The 18,604-nt window shown below is 52.9% G+C and overlaps 10 protein-coding genes across 10 annotated transcripts; 3 read left to right on the forward strand and 7 right to left on the reverse strand.

The window, feature by feature from the left end:
• Window positions 1-1,474: 1,474 nt before the first annotated feature.
• N7498_000511 (uncharacterized protein) lies at window positions 1,475-2,539 on the reverse strand (the record flags this gene model as incomplete). Its single annotated transcript, XM_058447574.1, has 1 exon — window positions 1,475-2,539. The coding sequence occupies one exon, from the start codon at window positions 2,537-2,539 to the stop codon at window positions 1,475-1,477; it is 1,065 nt and encodes a 354-aa protein (XP_058312985.1).
• An 804-nt stretch (window positions 2,540-3,343) lies between these two features.
• Window positions 3,344-5,227, reverse strand: N7498_000512 (allantoate permease family MFS transporter; the record flags this gene model as incomplete). Its single annotated transcript, XM_058447575.1, has 6 exons — window positions 3,344-3,395; window positions 3,452-3,632; window positions 3,691-4,039; window positions 4,097-4,516; window positions 4,568-4,926; window positions 4,999-5,227. 6 exons carry the CDS (start codon window positions 5,225-5,227, stop codon window positions 3,344-3,346), a joined length of 1,590 nt encoding a protein of 529 aa, XP_058312986.1.
• Window positions 5,228-6,055: 828 nt separating this feature from the next.
• On the reverse strand, window positions 6,056-6,942 carry pyrG (orotidine-5'-phosphate decarboxylase pyrG; the record flags this gene model as incomplete). The annotated part of the gene is made up of 2 exons (XM_058447576.1): window positions 6,056-6,729; window positions 6,786-6,942. 2 exons carry the CDS (start codon window positions 6,940-6,942, stop codon window positions 6,056-6,058), a joined length of 831 nt encoding a protein of 276 aa, XP_058312987.1.
• A 316-nt stretch (window positions 6,943-7,258) lies between these two features.
• N7498_000514 (MAPEG family protein) lies at window positions 7,259-7,836 on the reverse strand (the record flags this gene model as incomplete). The annotated part of the gene is made up of 3 exons (XM_058447577.1): window positions 7,259-7,546; window positions 7,606-7,741; window positions 7,805-7,836. The coding sequence occupies 3 exons, from the start codon at window positions 7,834-7,836 to the stop codon at window positions 7,259-7,261; spliced, it is 456 nt and encodes a 151-aa protein (XP_058312988.1).
• Window positions 7,837-8,464: 628 nt separating this feature from the next.
• On the reverse strand, window positions 8,465-10,133 carry N7498_000515 (putative diacylglycerol O-acyltransferase (DgaT); the record flags this gene model as incomplete). The annotated part of the gene is made up of 4 exons (XM_058447578.1): window positions 8,465-8,676; window positions 8,730-9,726; window positions 9,791-9,831; window positions 9,893-10,133. The coding sequence occupies 4 exons, from the start codon at window positions 10,131-10,133 to the stop codon at window positions 8,465-8,467; spliced, it is 1,491 nt and encodes a 496-aa protein (XP_058312989.1).
• Window positions 10,134-10,497: 364 nt separating this feature from the next.
• N7498_000516 (WD40 repeat domain-containing protein) lies at window positions 10,498-12,532 on the forward strand (the record flags this gene model as incomplete). Its single annotated transcript, XM_058447579.1, has 4 exons — window positions 10,498-10,655; window positions 10,733-10,848; window positions 10,897-11,097; window positions 11,156-12,532. Exons 1-4 carry the CDS (start codon window positions 10,565-10,567, stop codon window positions 12,530-12,532), a joined length of 1,785 nt encoding a protein of 594 aa, XP_058312990.1. The 5' UTR covers window positions 10,498-10,564.
• A 240-nt stretch (window positions 12,533-12,772) lies between these two features.
• N7498_000517 (uncharacterized protein) lies at window positions 12,773-13,241 on the reverse strand (the record flags this gene model as incomplete). The annotated part of the gene is made up of 2 exons (XM_058447580.1): window positions 12,773-12,893; window positions 12,952-13,241. 2 exons carry the CDS (start codon window positions 13,239-13,241, stop codon window positions 12,773-12,775), a joined length of 411 nt encoding a protein of 136 aa, XP_058312991.1.
• Window positions 13,242-13,457: 216 nt separating this feature from the next.
• On the forward strand, window positions 13,458-15,752 carry pex8 (putative peroxisomal membrane protein Pex17; the record flags this gene model as incomplete). The annotated part of the gene is made up of 4 exons (XM_058447581.1): window positions 13,458-13,569; window positions 13,645-14,642; window positions 14,696-15,144; window positions 15,198-15,752. The coding sequence occupies exons 1-4, from the start codon at window positions 13,496-13,498 to the stop codon at window positions 15,750-15,752; spliced, it is 2,076 nt and encodes a 691-aa protein (XP_058312992.1). The 5' UTR covers window positions 13,458-13,495.
• Window positions 15,753-15,904: 152 nt separating this feature from the next.
• Window positions 15,905-16,886, reverse strand: N7498_000519 (protein-S-isoprenylcysteine carboxyl O-methyltransferase; the record flags this gene model as incomplete). The annotated part of the gene is made up of 2 exons (XM_058447582.1): window positions 15,905-15,993; window positions 16,058-16,886. 2 exons carry the CDS (start codon window positions 16,884-16,886, stop codon window positions 15,905-15,907), a joined length of 918 nt encoding a protein of 305 aa, XP_058312993.1.
• Window positions 16,887-17,145: 259 nt separating this feature from the next.
• Window positions 17,146-17,908, forward strand: N7498_000520 (sugar O-acetyltransferase; the record flags this gene model as incomplete). The annotated part of the gene is made up of 3 exons (XM_058447583.1): window positions 17,146-17,306; window positions 17,367-17,763; window positions 17,831-17,908. 3 exons carry the CDS (start codon window positions 17,146-17,148, stop codon window positions 17,906-17,908), a joined length of 636 nt encoding a protein of 211 aa, XP_058312994.1.
• Between the last annotated feature and the right edge of the window lie 696 nt (window positions 17,909-18,604).

The raw sequence follows: 18,604 nt of genomic DNA on the forward strand, positions 1-18,604 counted from the left end.
CCCCTGCAGTCAGATTTTAAATCCGGCCGGAATTGGCACGCCACCCCCTCATCTCTGCAAAAGCGCTGTAAGTAAGACGGCAGCTCCCGACCACGTGGCTTGGCAGGCGTTGCTGAGTATCTCCTGGAGATCAAGAATAGATTATTGGACTAGGGGCTACATAAAATACTCCGAAATTTAAAAAGAGGACCTTGTTTCAGCCCTCGTGGAGATGAGAGAGGTCCATTCGGCACTTGTCAGATCCTCTTCGAATATGATGCCTCCGCCTCGGACCTCGCCGATTGGCTTTGGTGATTTACGTATCTTTGACTGCAAGCCCCTAATCCACAATGGGTAAGTGGTCCAATTCAGCCGACGTGGGTATGAGTGTGGGCACGATTCCCCGCTGTAGTGCATCTGCTTGTGCAGTAGTGACAATCTGGCTCTCCGTCAAGTTGTCCAATTCCTGCATTATGATTCCCAGTAACCACTTGCCATGAACCAGGAAGATAATTAGTATGTCGTTGATGCACACTAAGGACAGTTGGCGAAGTATTTTGATGCGATTCGTGCTAAGCTCGTGTTGATACCTTGACCTCTTTTCAAGGTGGTGCCACTTTGGCCATCTGGGCCGGAGGAATGTCCAAGCGTCTTGCAGTATAGCTTGTATCGAGTCCTTGAGTTTCCTCCTCTACCAGCTAAAATATCAGTCTTGGAAATGACTTTTGGTGACATACATAGCTGAGTGACGGATGCATTAGGCGAGAGAAATATCGATGAATCGGGATTTATATCCATCAGTCAGACAAGTGGCTTTTCAGTGTTAAATTACATGAACCTCTTGCCTTTGGTTGTTCTTGCGTAGTTTTTCTCTAGGTGCGAGTGGTAGTTCAGCTCTTCAAATGTTCGCGGAATGTATGTTAAGACCACGCCTGGGAAACGCTAGCCAACAAAGCCAAAAGACTATCATTACCCACGAGCTGACGAAGCTCGTGGATTCCGGCCCTATATACCATATAGGAGTCGTAACAATGTACTAACTATCTACTGGGAAAGACACGGCAAGCAAATACTATCATGATCTCAAGTACTATTATTCACACTGTAGATAGTTGTAGATAGCAAAGAAGACTGCACATGGAACAAACAAATGTAAAGAAATGTTAATGAAAAGGTCCGCACGTATATACAGCGAATTCGATTCGATTCAGCAGATGGGTATCTCAGTCTTGGTACGATGCAATGAAGAAATGCAAAAGATCAAACAAAACGGGTGTGGGGAGACTATAGATAAGTGAAGTGAACGGGAGTCTCATCAAGAGATCATTCCAGCCCACAAATCAGGATAATTAGCTGGGGAAGAAGGGAAACCATGCATGAAGTTGAGAATGCAAGTCACGCGCAATGCAATGCAAATGCAATATAGTCGGTCGGGTATCATTTAGTCGTGTTGAATTGCCACCAGTGCATGCGATGCGATAGGTGGATAGTATGCTTAATTGGGGGTTGTCTCCGACCGCCGATATGCCCAGCGTCGAAGCGTATACCCGTCCGAGTCCTTGTGAAGATCCAGGAACTGCGTCTGGGGTTTGCCTCGCTCCGAGTCATCTGATTCTTCATCGGGGAGGTCCATTCTGAACCGCCGAACACTGCCTTCGCGACCCGATTTGCCTTCTTCGAAGAAGGGCGCGCGAGAATCACGATGGCACCAGCGTGGTGCGACTTTCCGCCAGATACCACGGACGCCACGGCTGGCACGGTCGATTTTCTCATACTCGCGCCGGCGAGTCGTGTCTGATGTCCACTCCATCACTGTTGCCGGGATGTGGATGGAGGATGCGGAGGGGCTATGGACATGCTGGCTGGTGGTGCTGTTGGGGAGTGTGTTGGCTCGGTCTCTTGGGTGGAATGGAGGAGAGGCAGCGGCCGAGCTTAGTGAACCGCGGTGGTCGTAGTCCCGACGACTGGATCTTGATGAGGCGATCGGGGATGGCGGCGCTGAATACCCCATATCGGACGAGGTGCGACTCTCTCGTCGGCGGGGGTAGGTTGTTGAAAGTGCCCGCTGCAGGGTGGGTCTTACATTATTTGTAGACTCCTGCTCCTCGAAGAGACGACATGACTCCCGATGTAGTGCCAGCAGCGACTCCCGCCTCTCGTGGGGCGTAGTCCTCGCTGGTGGGACGGGGACGATGCTAGCCGTCGTTGCAGGCCGTCTGGTCGAATTAAAAGAGCTATGTCGACTAGGCGGTCTTGACCTCGCTGTACTGCGAGATGCAGAGCGAGAGTGCTGAGCCGAGTTGGTAGCAGAGGAAGCACGACGACTTGACTTTGGGCTGAAATTAGGCGGGTCGATCCTCTTCACCCTGGGGGTATCCATGTCAGGCGAAGAAGGCGAAGAAGGCGAAGAAGGCTCGCGAGACGAGTTTAACTCGATGCATTTCTCAAGGATCTCAGTGACAACAGGCTCAGGCTGGATCTTGTTGATGAGGTTCAAGGGCTCCCGTAGATCTGCAGACGGGGCCATGTGAAGATCGCCACGACATGTGACGGACGCCATCATCAAACCTTGCTGCCTTCGTCACCAACTGCAGCTTCTGATACTCAGAATAAGATTAGGGCTGGACGTGAGGGGCAGGTCCCATGGTGTGTCTGGGGTCGGAACCGCGGTTCGCTATCTATAAACAAAGGATATATACCTCTTCAAGGGGTATACCTGTTCTCGGGGAAGGAGAAGATGATATGCATACAAAGAAAAGAAGAAAAACAGGGGTCCCTGAACTGGCGGGCATGACACTTTTTAACTGCCACACCGCTCCTCAGTGAATTTTCTTTTGGACGTTTTAGCGGAGAGAGTGGGGGGGTTGCCTCCACCATGGGTGCACGGTCTAGATCTTTGTACCCTTCGGTAGACAACGCCCCTGCAGTGACAAATATGCAGGGGTCGGGTTTATTTCGAGTCGTGGCGCCTATTGGTATGGCCTGTGTCGGTTGTCGTCGGGTGGCATCATCAATGGTCACAAACCGACTCGTGGGCGCTTCATGAGACTCCTCCCCGGTGGGTCCCATCACAAATACTGGGCTCGTGGGTGGCTTCACGCCGATCTCGATTATTTTAGAAACTACGGTATCTAGGGACAGAGTTCGATGCAGGGCAAAGCTTTGTATGGTTTCACGCTTTGTAGCGCGAACCACGCTACAAGGAGGGGGGAACAAGGCTTCAGGGTTCAAGGTTCCAAGGTTCGGGAGGGTTGCATGGTGCACGGATGAAACGTGGGGCATTCAACATTCAACATTCAACGTTTCCCTAGATGATCATATATACAGTTCCCATTCCCACGAGCGAAAACTCAAGGATCGGCTTTCACAGCGAGTACATGAAATCGGGATTCTCCCGGTCCGTTAGGTCGAGCCACCTGCAGCAGTTAGCGCGCGTCCCAAACCCAAACCCAGTCAAAAACAAGAAACTCACTCCTGATTTTCCAGTCGCACGTAGTCAGGGCGGGATTGGATTTCTAATTTTCGGATATTCTCCTTGCGGTACCACCACCAGATAAAGCACATGATGCCGATGCACACACCCGTGCAGACGATGATGGTAATTTCGGCGGGGACGTAGCGCGGGGCATCTTTCGGACGGAAGGTTTGCGGGCCTTGGCAGATTTAGTTAGAGCGCTCGCTAGTATGGAAAGGGTTGGCGCTTGTGCTCACCGATAATGTTCCCGACACAGTATCCGATTAGGTACATGGCTGCGACCGTGGTTTTCTTGGTGTATCCCGCCACGTTGGAGGAAATCATGGCTAGAAGGGCCACGAACGCGGTTGGGCTGGCTTGGGTCATGTAGTAACCGATCAGGCGACCCGTGTTGTCGCTCTGGGGAAGAGCAACGATCAGGATCATTCCGAGCATGGCGCAAACAAGTCCGCCCAGACTGCAGAGAATACGCTGGTTGGTGATATGGCCCATGTAGCCGTTCAGCAGCAGAGCGACGACTTCGACTGCGCCTCCCGGGACACCGAGAATTAGACTCTGTTGGTCAGTGAAGCCAAAGCTCTTGATCTGTAGTGTTGGGACTTGGTTAGAGAAAGCACCAGCAAAGTGATGCTCATGACGTACCAATAGACTGAAAAAGTTTGAGATACCGCCATTTGGAATATCCACAATCAGCGCATAGAAGAAGAAGGCCCAGCTCATCGGATCCAAGAGCGCCTCCTTGACCTGGTACAGCTTGAAGTGCTTGTTACCGATACCCTGCTGATTGATGCGCACTCGGGCAATGGCCAAAATGCGATCCTCCTTCTTCAGCCAGCGCGCATTCAGCTGGTTATCAGGCACAATCCACAAGAAAACACAGCCCAACACAACAGTCAACAGACCGGTGACCAGGAAGATGATCTTCCACGGTGCGATCGACGATCCGTGTTTCGCGGTGCCGACGGCGATTCCGTACGCGACGCAACCACCGACGATCTGGCCGATGCCGTTGAAGCTGAACCAGATATTGACGCGACTGCCCTGTTCTCTCTTCGTATACCACTGTAACACGGTCAGCAACCGCGCTCGCATCTTTGGAAGTTTGGTCCATACCTGCGAAGTCAACAACGCGAAGCCAGGCGTAACGGCCGCTTCAAACACACCCAGGAAGAAGCGAATGGCAATTGCCCCCGAGAAGGTCTTGACAGCCGCAAAGCAGCTGAGAATAATCCCCCACATCAAAATACAAACTCCGGAGTACTTGCCCAGCGGCAACCGCTGCAGTAAGCGGTTGGTCGGGTACTCCCACGCCAGGTACCCTAAATGCCCGTAAGCTCCCATCCCCCCAAACACAAGCATAAAGTACAAAGTCTCACCGAAATAAAACAAACTCCCGAGCCATTGATATTGATCACCAACAAGATTCAGATCCTCCTTGATCCCCATAATACTCGCATAGGATAGCGTAGTCTCTGGAATCATCGTCAGCACCTTAAACCGCAACGCCCTCGCAGAGCTCCGTGCACGCATGACCCATCACGTACTATCCAGATAATTCATGCCATAGATAAAGCACATAATCGGCATCATATGCCAATCAATAGTCCTCAACAGCCTCCGATTTGTCGCTTCGTCCAACTCGATCGCTTCGCCATGAAGCTCATCAAAGGCCTTCAGGGCCTCATCCGCATCGTGAGCATGCTTCTCCAGCGTCGGATCAATCGCCCTGGCCTTCTCCACGTCGGTGGCCCCGACGGCCTTCTCTTCTACCATGGTTTCGGTTCAAGGGGATGGCAACGGTATCTAATCGTAGGAAATCGCAGGGAATCGCACGGCGAGAACGGGGAGAATACAACCTCGACGGACGGGATGAGGGGAAGAGAGCATAAACAACAGACTTCCGCGTGCAACACTGTCGCCCTTGGCGTTATCTCCAACACCTCTCTACATCCTCCTATCAAGCAGCACGGGCCGGTGGGTCTCCCCCGCGATAAGCACCCATTATCTGGGGTTGTGGACGTGTCATTGGCTGGTGCAAGAGGGGAATGAGGAGAGATCGGCAACGTTGATTTCACAGGGATGTAACGACCGAGTTGGAGCTATGCTTATCGGACTAGCCGAAACAACGAACCGGCTGGGCTGTCACAAGTGAGGAGGTGTGATGTTCCCGGACGCAGATATAGTTCCGAGTACTCCATTTGCCGGCGGGGGTAGCTTGGCTTCAAGCTCTTGTTGGGTGTTCTTCGCGAGTGGCTTGCTGTATGTTTGTTGGCGTTATCCCTGGGTCTGGCTGTTTACACGTTTGAAGATAGATTCGATCTTCTAATCTTATCATGTCGTCCCAAGGTGGGGGTAGGTCGAGTCTGGAACGAGGACTGATACTGTACTTGCGAGCCAAGACGCAATTCCGTGCCTCGGAAATGTTCCGTCGACTGGGTGGACTGTGCTCTGCAGTAGTCGACGCGGACGGTGTCCGTGTCTAGCGGTGGAACTGACGATTTCATATCTGTACGAATTTGAGAAGACTGGACTAGGTGAATGAGAGGGAATCGGTTTTGTCCAATATTTCCTGTATAGATATTCGCTTTCGTTATACATAATCTACTGACCTCCAACGCGCGCCATGTAAGCCTCCCACCCCTGCTGCTGGTACTGCTTAGCCGCCTCGACAGGGTCAGGAGCAGCATAGATACCGCGGCCGGCAATAATGAAATCCGCACCACGGCCAATAGCCGACTGCGGAGTCTGGTACTGCTGGCCGAGCTTGTCACCCTTGGAAGAGAGGTTAACGCCGGTCGTGAACACGACAAAGTCTTCATTCTCGTTCGCGGCGACGGTCGACTCAACCTCGGTCAACGAGCGGGTCGAAACAAAGCCCAGCACGAAACTCTGGTATTTGCGCGCGTAGTCTACGGATGCGGAGGTGTAGGATCCCGTCGCCAGGGAGCCCTTGGAGGTCATCTCGGCCAAAATGAGGAGGCCGCGGTCCTGGCCGTAGGGGAAGTCGGGGGACTGGGCGGTTTGGGCGAGGGCTTCGACGATGCCTTCGCCTGGCAAGACGCTGCAGTTGATAATGTGGGCCCATTCGGAGATGCGAAGGGTGCCTTGGTGGTACTGCTTTTGGACTGTGTTGCCGATGTCGATGAATTTGCGATCTTCAAAGATTAAGAAGTTGTGCTTTGCGGCGAGCGCGTTCAGGCCGGTGATTGTCTCTTGGCTGAAGTCGGAGAGGATGTCGATGTGGGTTTTGATCACGGCGATGTAGGGACCGAGGCCTGGTTTGGGTGTCTGGTTAGTATCTGTCGGCGTGTGATTGAGTGGTTGAGCATACGATCGGCCAGGTCGAGGAGTTCGGCGGTGGTGGTGACGTCGGCAGAGACGGTCACGTTGCTCTTCTTGGCTTCAGCCACCTGGAAGAGTTTCCGGGCCAGCGGGTTAGGGTGGTTGGCGGCGCGAGCGCCGTATGTCGATTGCGACTTGGACGACATGGTGGATGGTGGGGTTGGCGGGGCGCGAGGGTGGTGAATGTAGGTGCTTGGAGAGGGTATTCAAGGGCGATGAGAGCTCAGTACCGATTGATTATTCACGTCCCCAGGGAAAAGATGCCCCAATTGACCCGAATCCAAGCAGTTTGCAGGAGTGAAGCGTTGTCTACGTCGCTGCCGCGGCGGAACTTTTTTTTTGGCGCGCCACAGTGGAGCATCAGCCACAATCCTTAGACCTACGTGGCTTTGAAGATTCAAGATTCACAAGAACGTGGCTATTTCATTTGTCCAACTATCAATACAAAGCTATAGGCTCGGCTTAGTACGAGATCAAATCCCGAGCAACACCAAACACAGTCAGACCCCACAACGCACCCTGCGCCAGCCAGAAGAAACCACCGAGCATACGACCCTTACCCTGCGGCTTGCCCGAGTACACATAGCCGTACATGAAAAGCGAGCGGAAGACAACCCAGAGGGCACCAATGCCGGTCGCGAGTTCGGGATACTTCAGGCCAGCGACCAGGGTGAAGAGCATCGTCTGCGGGGCATTCTCGAGGAAATTGGCGTGGGCGCGCTGGGCGCAGTTGAACTGCTCGGCCTTGGCCTGCGGGGAGGTCAGCAACGTAACGCAGGGTCAATCGAGGGATGTAATTCGGAACGTACACTCTCCTTGCACTGCTCAACGGTGGCATAGCTGTGAGGATAGGGGACTTTGGCGACCTTGCGCAGGGAAGTGGTGATGCTGCCGTGGACAAAGCTCAGGACGGGGATGGTGCCCAGCGCGACGGCGATGACGGCGCTGCTCGGTGTTAGCGTGACAGGGATCAGGGACTATGGGGTCCAGAGGACTGAAAGTACATACCCGTAGTTGGAGGGAAGGGTGATTGCGACCATTTTGGAATTTGCAGTGGATGTGATGGGGTACCTATTCAAGGACTTGCAGGGGATTTATACTTTGCTCCCCTGTGTAGGGGTTCGGGAGTTGACTGCCCCGGCGGGCAATGAATCTATCCGGCCCGAGTGCGTTTCCTACGATCTTTCTACCACGCGATTCGTCCGTGCACTGCTCTGGTTGCCCCGGGCGGCAGTTCCGTAGGATGATTTCCAATGGATTTGTCAACACCATTGGACCGGAATAACTGGTACCCTTCTGGGTCCCTCTCTAACTCCGCAATAGCTTGTCTTGACATCCGAACTCTCCACCCAATGTCCGATTCAACGTCTGTACCAATCTTGTGATTGAGAAACGGTTGCTATTACCGACTCAACAATGCTCTCGGGGAGGTCAATTCTTCTTCAAAGGTAAGTGTATAGGGGCGAGGGAAGTTATTTCCTGTCATCAACCACCGATTCACCTCCCGATAAAAGTTCGGACCAAAAAGTGAGGATGGTGAGTATTTTGAAGCGACCAACAGGTCATCAAGAAATGGAAAATAGATTCAAATATCATCTAAATGGCAAAACTCATGTATCAAGGCCATTATTACCAAAAGATGTCTGCTAAATCTCCAGAAAACATAGCTCAAGGGGAAGGGCCCATACGGCTCACACTGCCGTACTTCGCTTGCCAAGCAAAGAAATACAGTAGTGCTCCCAGGGGCTGCCCAACCAAGCAGAAGCTAACCCAGAAGATACAATTTCCAATGGTCTTACCGAGAGGGTCGCGCATTTTCTCCAAGGGCGCGGTGAGCGCGATGAGAGGCAACTGGAACATCATACCGGCAAAAGCAACACCTAGAATTGGTCAGTCCCGATTCAATCAAGATCAAGTGCCAGCGGTAACATACCGATGAAATTGTGAGTGGGAATTCCCACCAGCATCTCGTGTAAAATGGCGGATAGTGCAAACACCATGCCGCTTGCTGCGAATGGACTCCAGCCGCGGCCGACGAGGGGCGAGTAAACATGTCTCTTCATGAAAAGATACACAGGTCTATTCCAGGACCGCCAGTACGTGCCCAGGCTGGAACTGTTCCACCAGTCGGTGTAGAACTCGCGATCACCGAAGCGCATGACTTCAGCGAGCGCGTTCAGCAGAGCTTGGAATAGAGCGAAGAACCCGGCAAGCCAGATAATTAGGGAGATGGTGGATAGCTTCATGACACGTTCCAAAATGGACGCAATGTCCATAACGGCAATCTTGTCAATCGAGTTGCGGAGGACCGGTGCTGCATATTGCGCAGATAGAAGCCAGATAAAGACTGCCAGACCACAAAACTCCGCCAGGCGCTTTGCAACGAATGACCAACGGATGGATGTCGTGCGTGGGTAGACTGGCTGGTAGACCAGCGTCGGCGCCATCCAGAAGTACGCCAGGTTCTCGAGGGTAACATTCCTGGGGTAGGGGCATGCGGCGTAGAGGTCTGGCAGACCTGATTCGGCCGAGGGATTAAGATATGCCAGACGCAGGTCTCGGTTGGTAAATGCGTAGGAGCAGTTTTTCAGCCAGACGATGATGGCATGCATTTGGCAAATAGTTCCAATGCCGGGGTGGTGGATGTAGAAGTAAACTACGTAGCTGGTCACTGCAAGACACAGAGTGGCGTTGACGGTGTGGAGGAAGGCCGTGTAGTGCCATTCGGACCGGAAAACCTGTTGGTCGTGCTCCTTCTCCTCGGCTGTCTTTTTCTGCCGGCCAACTGTCGCTTTGGCTGCGGATGCAGCGGTCACTTCGACGAGATATGCAACGAACAGATGGCACGGGACTAGTGCGGACAGAATCAATCCCAGGACGATGTCCTGTTTGCGATAGTCGTGACATTTGATGCAGATCAGAACGCCATACTAGATATTTGTCAGAATTGTCCTTTTTGTCTTCAAGATCAAGCAGATCTTTAGCGTGACCCACTTTCATGAAGTTTTCGATAATCAGTCGGAGATTCATGGCCACTATCGCAAAACATTAGTACCATTGTACCTCCGGACCTTCCCGAGGGGCATCAATCCCTACCGAGAACCAACACCATGAGGTTCCTAAACCCGAGGAAGCTCGTAGTCACATTGGACTCTCTGCTCAGGCTCGAGTGCCGCGTTTTGGAATGGTAGGCAGCGACATGGCGATACTTGCTGCGTCTCCGAGCCTTGAGGGATGGAGTCGATTCCTGGGCTTGGTGGGGAGCCACCTCGTTTTGTTTCACTGGAGAGCTCGAATGCTCCAGGGTAGTAGCCACAGCCTCCGTCTGCGAGGCCATCTCCAACGGGGAACCCCGGTCCTTGCTGTCCTTGCTGAATGCTCGGCGGGAACGTAGATGGACCAATGCGGACGTCAGTCGGGCCGAGCTTTCGGGCGATCTGAGTGGCAGGGGAAGAGCACAAACAACACGGCAGACAACGAAGTTCAGGGTCCGCTCAGCATGGCGGGAGGAGAAAGTACCCGGGTCATTATAAGTTAAGATAATAACGCAATGGCGGGGGATGTCATAGCGCACAGCAAGTAGCGAAGACAAATCGGGCCAATCATCGGGCCGTGAGCTTCTCCAAAGGAGGCCGAGACGCTGCAAAGCTCCGACTTCTCCCAACGCTCTTGCATCCAATCGCAATCCCGGTCTTTGACAGCCCTTCTCGTGTCATGATCGCTACTTGATTACTCTTAGCCGACCTTCCGCCCACCCAAGTGGTCGCCATGGCCTACTACGACGAGAATGGAGGCGATTCCCAATATTCGGGGAGGTTTAACAAGAACTTCGATGGTCCTGTCGGACCCCGTCGGCCAAGTACGTTTGATCTCTGCGCAATTTCACAAATCCCTTGGTGATTCTGCAGCCTAACTGATGACCCGCTTCTCACACAGGACTGGTGACCGACTATGGCTCGTCGATGGTACAATGGATGCGGACGCGAAAGCCGCGTTTTCGCGGCGAGCACCGAATGGAGACCGAGCGACCGAGTGCGAGCTTCGCGGTGGATGTGAGTGTTGCGCAATATGTGTAACTGGCAGAGACTGACTTGGAAAAGATGGTCCCGCCCATCGCGCGAACCTATTCCCCGGTCGACACGATCCCCGTACGACACTTGCATCAGTCTATTGGAAAGTCCAAGAAGCCGATTGTCGTGGTGCGATGGACTCCAGAAGGGAGACGCCTGTTGACGGGCGGCCATACTGGAGAGTTCATGCTCTGGAACGGCACGGCCTTCAACTTTGAAACGGTCATGGATGTGCGTGGTTCAATATCTGCATGGTCCGGGTACTGGCTAATCTCCTTCCTCTCTATAGGCGCACTACGATCAGGTCCAAGCAGGCGTGACATCTCTTGGATGGTCCCATAGCCACGAGTGGCTGATCTCCGGTGGACAAAGAGGCGACATCAAATACTGGCGACCCAACTTCAACAACGTGGAGACGATTGACGATGCACACCATGACGCTGTCCGAGACCTCGCCTGGGCTCCCAGCGACACTAAATTCCTCTCTGCGTCCGACGACACGACCCTCAAGATCTTCGATTTTACTTCGCGCACTTGCGACACGATTCTATCAGGACACAACTGGGATGTCAAGTCTTGTGATTGGCACCCTACGAAAGGCTTACTGGTTTCCGGATCGAAGGATCACCAGGTCAAATTCTGGGATCCGCGCACTGCCCGGTGCCTGACAACGCTCCACAGCCACAAGAATACCGTCACGTCAACGCGCTTTTCGCGAGTGAATAATAACCTCCTTGCCACGTCGTCGCGTGATCAAACAGCGAGAGTATTTGATCTGCGAATGATGCGGGACATTTGCATTCTACGTGGGCACGAAAAGCCAGTCTCTTCGTTGACGTGGCACCCGATCCACAGCAACTTGATATCCACTGGCGCCGAAGACGGCTCCTTATACCACTACTTGCTTGACGAACCCAATCTGCCCGCGGGACAGATGCCTACCGTGGCACCCTATGACAGCCCTGACCCGGCCAATACTCCGCCGCAGGTGATCTACCCGGCACATCGCGTGCAATACGCCCACGGCGCTACGATCTGGTCACTGGACTGGCACCCGCTGGGTCATATTCTGGCATCTGGATCAAAGGACAACTTCACTAGATTCTGGTCTCGGGCGAGACCCGGCGAGACTAGCTACATGAAAGACCGATTCCATATTGGTGAGGAGGCGGCAGAGGCCCAGGGCACCTGGAACCGTGGCTTTAGCCGCAAACAAGCGCGCGATGAAGAGGAACAGGAGATGCAGGATGAAGCCGATAGCTTGGTCGACCAGCGACAGCCCGATGCAGCACCTGGGTTGCCGGGTATTCAAAGCGGCCCTCAGCTTAATGGTCCAGGATTCCTGCCTGGCATCGGTAATGCTCAGCCTCCTCCGCCCGGGATGCCCGGGATGCCCGGCGCTATGGGTGGAATAGACCCTGGTCGTCTAGCAATGATGTCTCAGCCTACACAGCAATCAGCACCACCGCCCCAGCCAATGCCCGGTTTCCCAATGCTCCCCGGAATGGGAGCCCCGCCTATGAACATGGACCTAGCACAGCTTCAGAAGCAGCTCGCTGCCCAAGGCATCCAGATCCCTCCCAATATGAACCTCCAAAGCCTGGCAGCGGGTCTGGGCGGTCTGCCTGGTCTGCAGGGTGGCGGCATGGCCGACGGTCGCAGATAGGTGTTTGAAAAGGGTTGGATGCACGGTGCATGTCATATTTGGATTGCGGGATCGGCGTAAAGGACATATAAGCATGTGAAGGCCATTCGGGCTCGGAATGACGGCGCTCGCGATATTCTCCGGTGTATTATAGCAGATACCAGCTTTATCAATTTTTCGCAGACATGGGACTGCTGTCGTTGCTGTTGTAGATGGTTCTGAAGGGTGGAAAGCATTTCGGATATGTCGTCCAGCCGGGTGTCACAGTCCGCCTTGCATCGGAAAGCTGGTCATGATGAGAACCATCACATTGACGCCGCCCCAGATCATAGGGACCCAAGTCGACATCCTGAAATTGCCTGCTTCGTAGACTGCGCCGAGACTATATAAGAGATTAGCCAGGTTACATGCGATCATCAGTGTAAACAATGCGGACTCACACAAGCCCGATAATACTCCCAGCTATCAGCCCCTCCAGCCCTGCGATGAAGCTATAGAGCAACGGAACGAGCCATATGACACTCCAATTCCGACTATGAGTCAACACCGTGCACCCCGCAACGGGGAGGTGAGTAGCAGCATAAAAGATCAAAGTCCAGAAGAGCGTGTAGCGCCAGATATCCTTCGTGTAATAAAGATAGTACGCTTCCTTGTGTAGCCACGGGACCGGATTGTACAGCGAGGGGAACTCGGGGGTTTGGTAGTTGATCGGAACGCGGTTGCCAGCCATGAAGAAACTGCTACGCCGGCGCAGATGTAACTAAATGATTGAAGAGCAGGTCATGGTCATGGTAAAGCTGGTGATGGTGCTAAGGTCAACAACGTTGCTGGGGCCGAAATGACGCTGTGAAGTTTGCACTGTTTGCACCCGTCACGGGCCTCGGCTGCTGCGTCTGGGGTCTCCGGTCTCCGCGCTTCCACGTCCGTCATCCCCCTAAGGCCATGTAGACCTGGGGACCATTGTCCAACCGTGGTGACTACGATATGGCGACAGAACGATCTCTGGCCGCTTTGCTGCGGTCACTGCAATCAACATCCAGCTTCGAAGATGCTTCTGGGTATGTTACAGTTACTGTTACTCCACGTCCGCCGGCAACCACCGACTTCGGCTAATGATGCTTTTGCTTTCACAGTCTCCTTCCCACCGCTACCAGCTTCCTGTCTATCCTAGGTAATCCGTTAAACTTGAGTCTTCTGGCGTCGCAACTCCTTTCCGCGCCGGCGCTGTGGAACCACCCGGTCGATTTACATGCTTGTCGCAAGATCCTGAGCGTCTTCAACACTGCCGCTATTGCGGTCTTGCAGAATGATACGACCGAAGAGGCTCAGATACCCCATGGACGCAATAGGAAGATTGAGCGCGAGGCGTGGGTGAAGGCAGTTGTGGAGGGCGCAGATGACAATTCCCCGCGCTGGAGACATATGCTTCTTTTGGGGGGTATACTACTTGGATTCGAGGGACAGAATAGACAAGGTCTTCCGTGGCATATTCGCACTAAACTCGAGTCGGCGCTGGCTACGGCGGCGCAATTGGCTCTCGAGGAGCTAATTCCCGATGCTGGGGTGGATGGGTACTGCATTACCATGGTGTTGAACTACACTTTTGAACTCTTGTCTGATATGGAGAGGAGCAAGATCAATTACGACCTCTTGTTACCTGTTATCATTCGCTCGACTTATCTTTCCCCCGAGGGTCTTGAAGGCGGTTACTTTTTGGGGGCCGTTGATAAGGACGTGGTTGAGGCGCCCGGGAAGAAGTTCCGGTGGTCGGCCAATTCTGCGACGTTCGGTTATGTCTCTGCGGTGGGCTCTCGTCCTTTAGTTTCCGCCCTGGGACCTTTGTCTCGTCTTGCTTCACATGCCGTTGAAAATGCGCGGGACCCGAAGCTGGTTGCACAGACTGTCGACTACTTGGCGGACTTTGTCCGCACGCTGATGGTTCAGTGGCGGCAAAACAAGTTGTCAGAGGTTGATGTTGCGGAAGAAGCTGAGTTCTTGGATGCTGAATCTTTGAAGACTACGATTCCTGCACTCTGGAAGGTTCTTCGAAACTGCTTGTACTCGGTGGTCATTGTCCTCCGCGCGGTTCTGGGGAGAACGATCAATGATCCGGCTCTCGCTGCTGGCAGCAGTAAGTCATACGATACATCCAACATCCATCCGAAACTGACAGTCTTTTACTAGGTGCGCCATTCCTCTCAATGCAAGCCCTCCATATACTCCGCAATCTCTATTTCATCTCCTCTCGCACTGGACAAAATGCATCGTCGCAGCAGAATTTTGTTTTCTTGGCAGCCATCGACATTCTTTCGCAGTATCCTGACTTGGCCGAGAATTTCTTGCGCAGCATCAAGCCCGCCGATCTAGGTCAAATCCCTGCCCATCCAGTGGAGCGGTGCTTGGACCTTTTCTTCTTGAATGCAGCTGAGCATTTCCCCTTGGTTTTGTCTCCTGAGGCCAATGAGGAACTGCTTCTTTCTGCTGCCTTCCCATACCTCGCGGCCGGCGCCAACAGTCTGCTCTTGGAGATCTTCGAAGCTGCCCACAGTTTGGTACTGGTCGTCTTCGCCATTCCTCATAATGCCGATTTGGCTGCGAAGCACCTCCCTTTCTACATCGAAAATCTCTTTGCTGTAAGTTTTATCCTTTTCTGTCAGGTTCATGCCGGGTGTCTAACGTCGTATAGGTGTTCCCTGAGAACCTTTCTGCGAGACAGTTCCGACTTGCTTTCAAGACGGTCATCCAGGTCACAGCACCTCCTTCACCATTGGCCAACAGCCAACCACTACTTCCATCTATTCTACTCGAGGTAGTCCGAGATCGAGCACTACACGCATCAACTACGCCCATAGCTCTTACAGCACAAAACAGCTCAACGCCCGATCTGGGTAATTTGCCGCCACTCTCCCCACAAGCTGTGCTCATACTCGCATTGGTTGACTCACTCTCTTTTCTCCGCGTCGACGACTTGAAAGAATGGCTCCCTCTCACAGCCGAGCTGATCAACGTGATTCCGGACCGCGCAATGCGCCAAGCTTGCGTCGACCGCTTCTGGGAAGCATTGAGCGGCGGCGAAATGGACGTCGACCGAGCGCACTGCTGTGTCGCCTGGTGGAGTACCCACGGTGGGCGCGAACTTCTCCTCTTTGGAGCCGAGCCTGCCCCAACTGGCCCAGACGATGATAACGGACCGTATATGAGTGGGGCGGTGGGCGGAGTAGCGCCGGAGAACAAACTATGATCTGAACAGGCCATATTGCATTGTACGAGCGTTGACATGTTATATACCATATACCACGGACTGCTGTCCGGAATCAATTCACCTCTATGAACATTGAAATAAAGTGTTTACATTCAAGCGCCATTTTGGGACACTGTCTTCCTGTCCGATTCTCAACGAACAAAGGGGATGCCTACTGGAGTATCCTTTCTATATTGGACATACTCGGCACCGAAGAACTGGATCAAGAACGATTCCTCACCTAGAGAACAAAGAGTGTCAGCGTAGTGAAAATATTCATAAGCAATGAAAGCAGTAAAACTCACGTTTAATCCTCGTTGCAAAAAACCTCCACAACACAACCGCGTACCCAACAAAACAAACGACATTCCCAAGGACCAACTGCGTCCCAAGCCCCCACCAAAAGAACCCAAAGTAGCTCGGATGTCTCAAAAACCGATACAACCCATTCTTAACCAGCACATGGCCCGCCTTACGCTCAACCTGCACATGGTGATTGAAATTCCCGGCCGCCGTAGCCATAGCCAGTGTACGAACACACTGTCCCACGGCAGTAAGCACAAGGCCTGTCCCAAGCACCAGCGACACTTCTAAGCCAAAAACCGGCTCCGTGAACGAGAGCATCCGGCCCAATGACGATTGTCCAGGCCAGAAATAGTGTGAGATTATACATTCCAGCAGCGCTGATCCATGCGCCGCATTGTACGCCCATCCGTTCGAGGATAGCAGGAAAGCTTTGACCGTAGCGTAGGGCGTGTTATAGCGCGCCGTGACGAAGAACTCGAGGAAATGGAAGAGGCTCAGCGCCGCGATGAAGAACGGCACGCGCCAGAATGGGGTCGGAAGCGTGGCTAGGAGGAGTGTCAAGCTTGATGTCAGGCCCAGGCTTGTGCCGAGGAGGAAGGCGCGTAGAGAGATTCCGGATAGTGATTTCGTGCCGGAGGGGTAGTTTGAGGGGTCGAGGTCGGGGACGTCATCACTGGAGGATGAGCTCAAGCTTGAGGCTGAGGGGGCCCGGTTGCGCTGGGTGAAGGATGGGTGCCATTCTTGGTCGGGGTGTGAGATGCGTTCGGTGGGCCAGGAGATGTTTGGGTCGCCTGTTGGCTGTGCGCTGGAGGTGGAGGAGGTGGTCATTATGGAGGAGTTGAATGCGTCGGTGATTTGGGGTAGGATTTGAGGGAGAGGAGGTCTTTATAGTGTTAAGGCGCCATCTTTGTTTGGAGAACAATACTGGAGAGGGATTGTTCGAGCTTTGAGCTTTCCGTCCCCACATGCACCTCCGCGGAGTCTCGCTCCGCATGGTGACACTTATTCCTTTGAACTGTTCCTAGGCTCACAGTGTTATACGTCCTTCCCTTAGGCGATATTTGCTTTTTATTACTTTCTATACAACATGGCTGAGCCGACCGAAACAGAAAAGATGCTCCGCGGCGAGCTCTTCCGCGCCTTCACGCCAGACCTGGTAGCAGCGCGAGCACGCTGCAAATACGCATGCAACCGATTCAACAAAACAGATGAAGTACCGCGCCGACGGCTAGTGGAACTATGGAGAGAGTGAGTTGACGCCATCCATCCAACACGAACCTCAAACACTGTATAAACCAACACAAACAGTATCATCAACGACAAAACACCGCTTCCCTCACAACTAGCCGACCCTGTCGCAGACGAAGAACAATTCAAAAACGAGCCCTGGATTGAAGCACCCGTCAAAGTCGATTATGGATTCAACGTAAAGCTGGGCGATGGAGTCTTTGTCAACTTCAATTGTGTCTTCATTGATACTTGCCCCATCACTGTGGGTGCGCGCACGATGTTCGGGCCTAATGTTAATTTGTTTGCGGGTACGCATCCATTGGACCCTGCACTGAGGAATGGGACAGAGGGGCCAGAGATGGGCAAGCCAATTAGTATTGGGGAAGATTGTTGGATTGGTGGGAATGTTATTGTGCTTCCTGGTGTTACTATTGGGAAGGGGGCGACGATTGGGGCTGGGAGTGTGGTTACTAAGGTATTTCAACTCTTTTTGCTCAATCTCGATGCTATGATGTGAGAGTTAACTAACGTTGAACTCGCAGGATATCCCCTCCTTTCATGTGGCTGCTGGTAATCCGGCCAGGATCATTCGCCGGATTGAAACGACCATGACCGAATGAACGCGTGATAAGCTCTCCGTAGAATATAGCTAGAGATAGATAAGTCTCCATTGTGCACCCATGGGTATCTCCAGGGCGAGGTAGGTACAAACTTTCAATGCTGTCTATGATGAGTTTGTTATTGGGGAACATCTGCATGCACGATTGGTCCAGACAGCAATGTAGGCTTTGGGATTATGAGACTTTGGCTTTACGGTCTAGGCGATCAATCCGCATACATTGGAGATCCCTTTAGCATGCATTAAAGTGATGTCCGTGGCATGATGCCGGCCCACGTTTGTCAGTCATTGGAATGTTCCTGGCAGGTCGATCCCGCAATTTATGTTGTTTGCCAGAAACCCACGTTTTACATGTGCGCAACTTATTTAGAAACTGTAGGCTAGTGAAATGCAAAAGGGAGGAACAAGGAACAATAAAGAGACGGTATAACACAGTATGAATACTTGGTAGATCCCTGGATCCCTAAGGGGCTGCGTAGTTGTAATGATCGGGGTTCTCCACAGCACAACGTCACCGATTTCCTCTCGCGTCCCCCAAAAAAGCTGTCGACCGCTCCGCCAACGCCGAGCACATCTCGACGTCGGTCTTCTCTCACTTCACTGCCACCCCGATATCAAGTTTAATAACCTATCTCGAGCCCCCTCCTCTCTTATAGCCACTTTTAAACCGTCAAAACGCATCACCATTGTCGAACAA

Source organism: Penicillium cinerascens (assembly GCF_028974065.1).
Source record: "Penicillium cinerascens strain IBT 15544 chromosome Unknown contig_16_segment0_segment0, whole genome shotgun sequence".
In the NCBI taxonomy this organism is placed as follows: domain Eukaryota; kingdom Fungi; phylum Ascomycota; class Eurotiomycetes; order Eurotiales; family Aspergillaceae; genus Penicillium; species Penicillium cinerascens.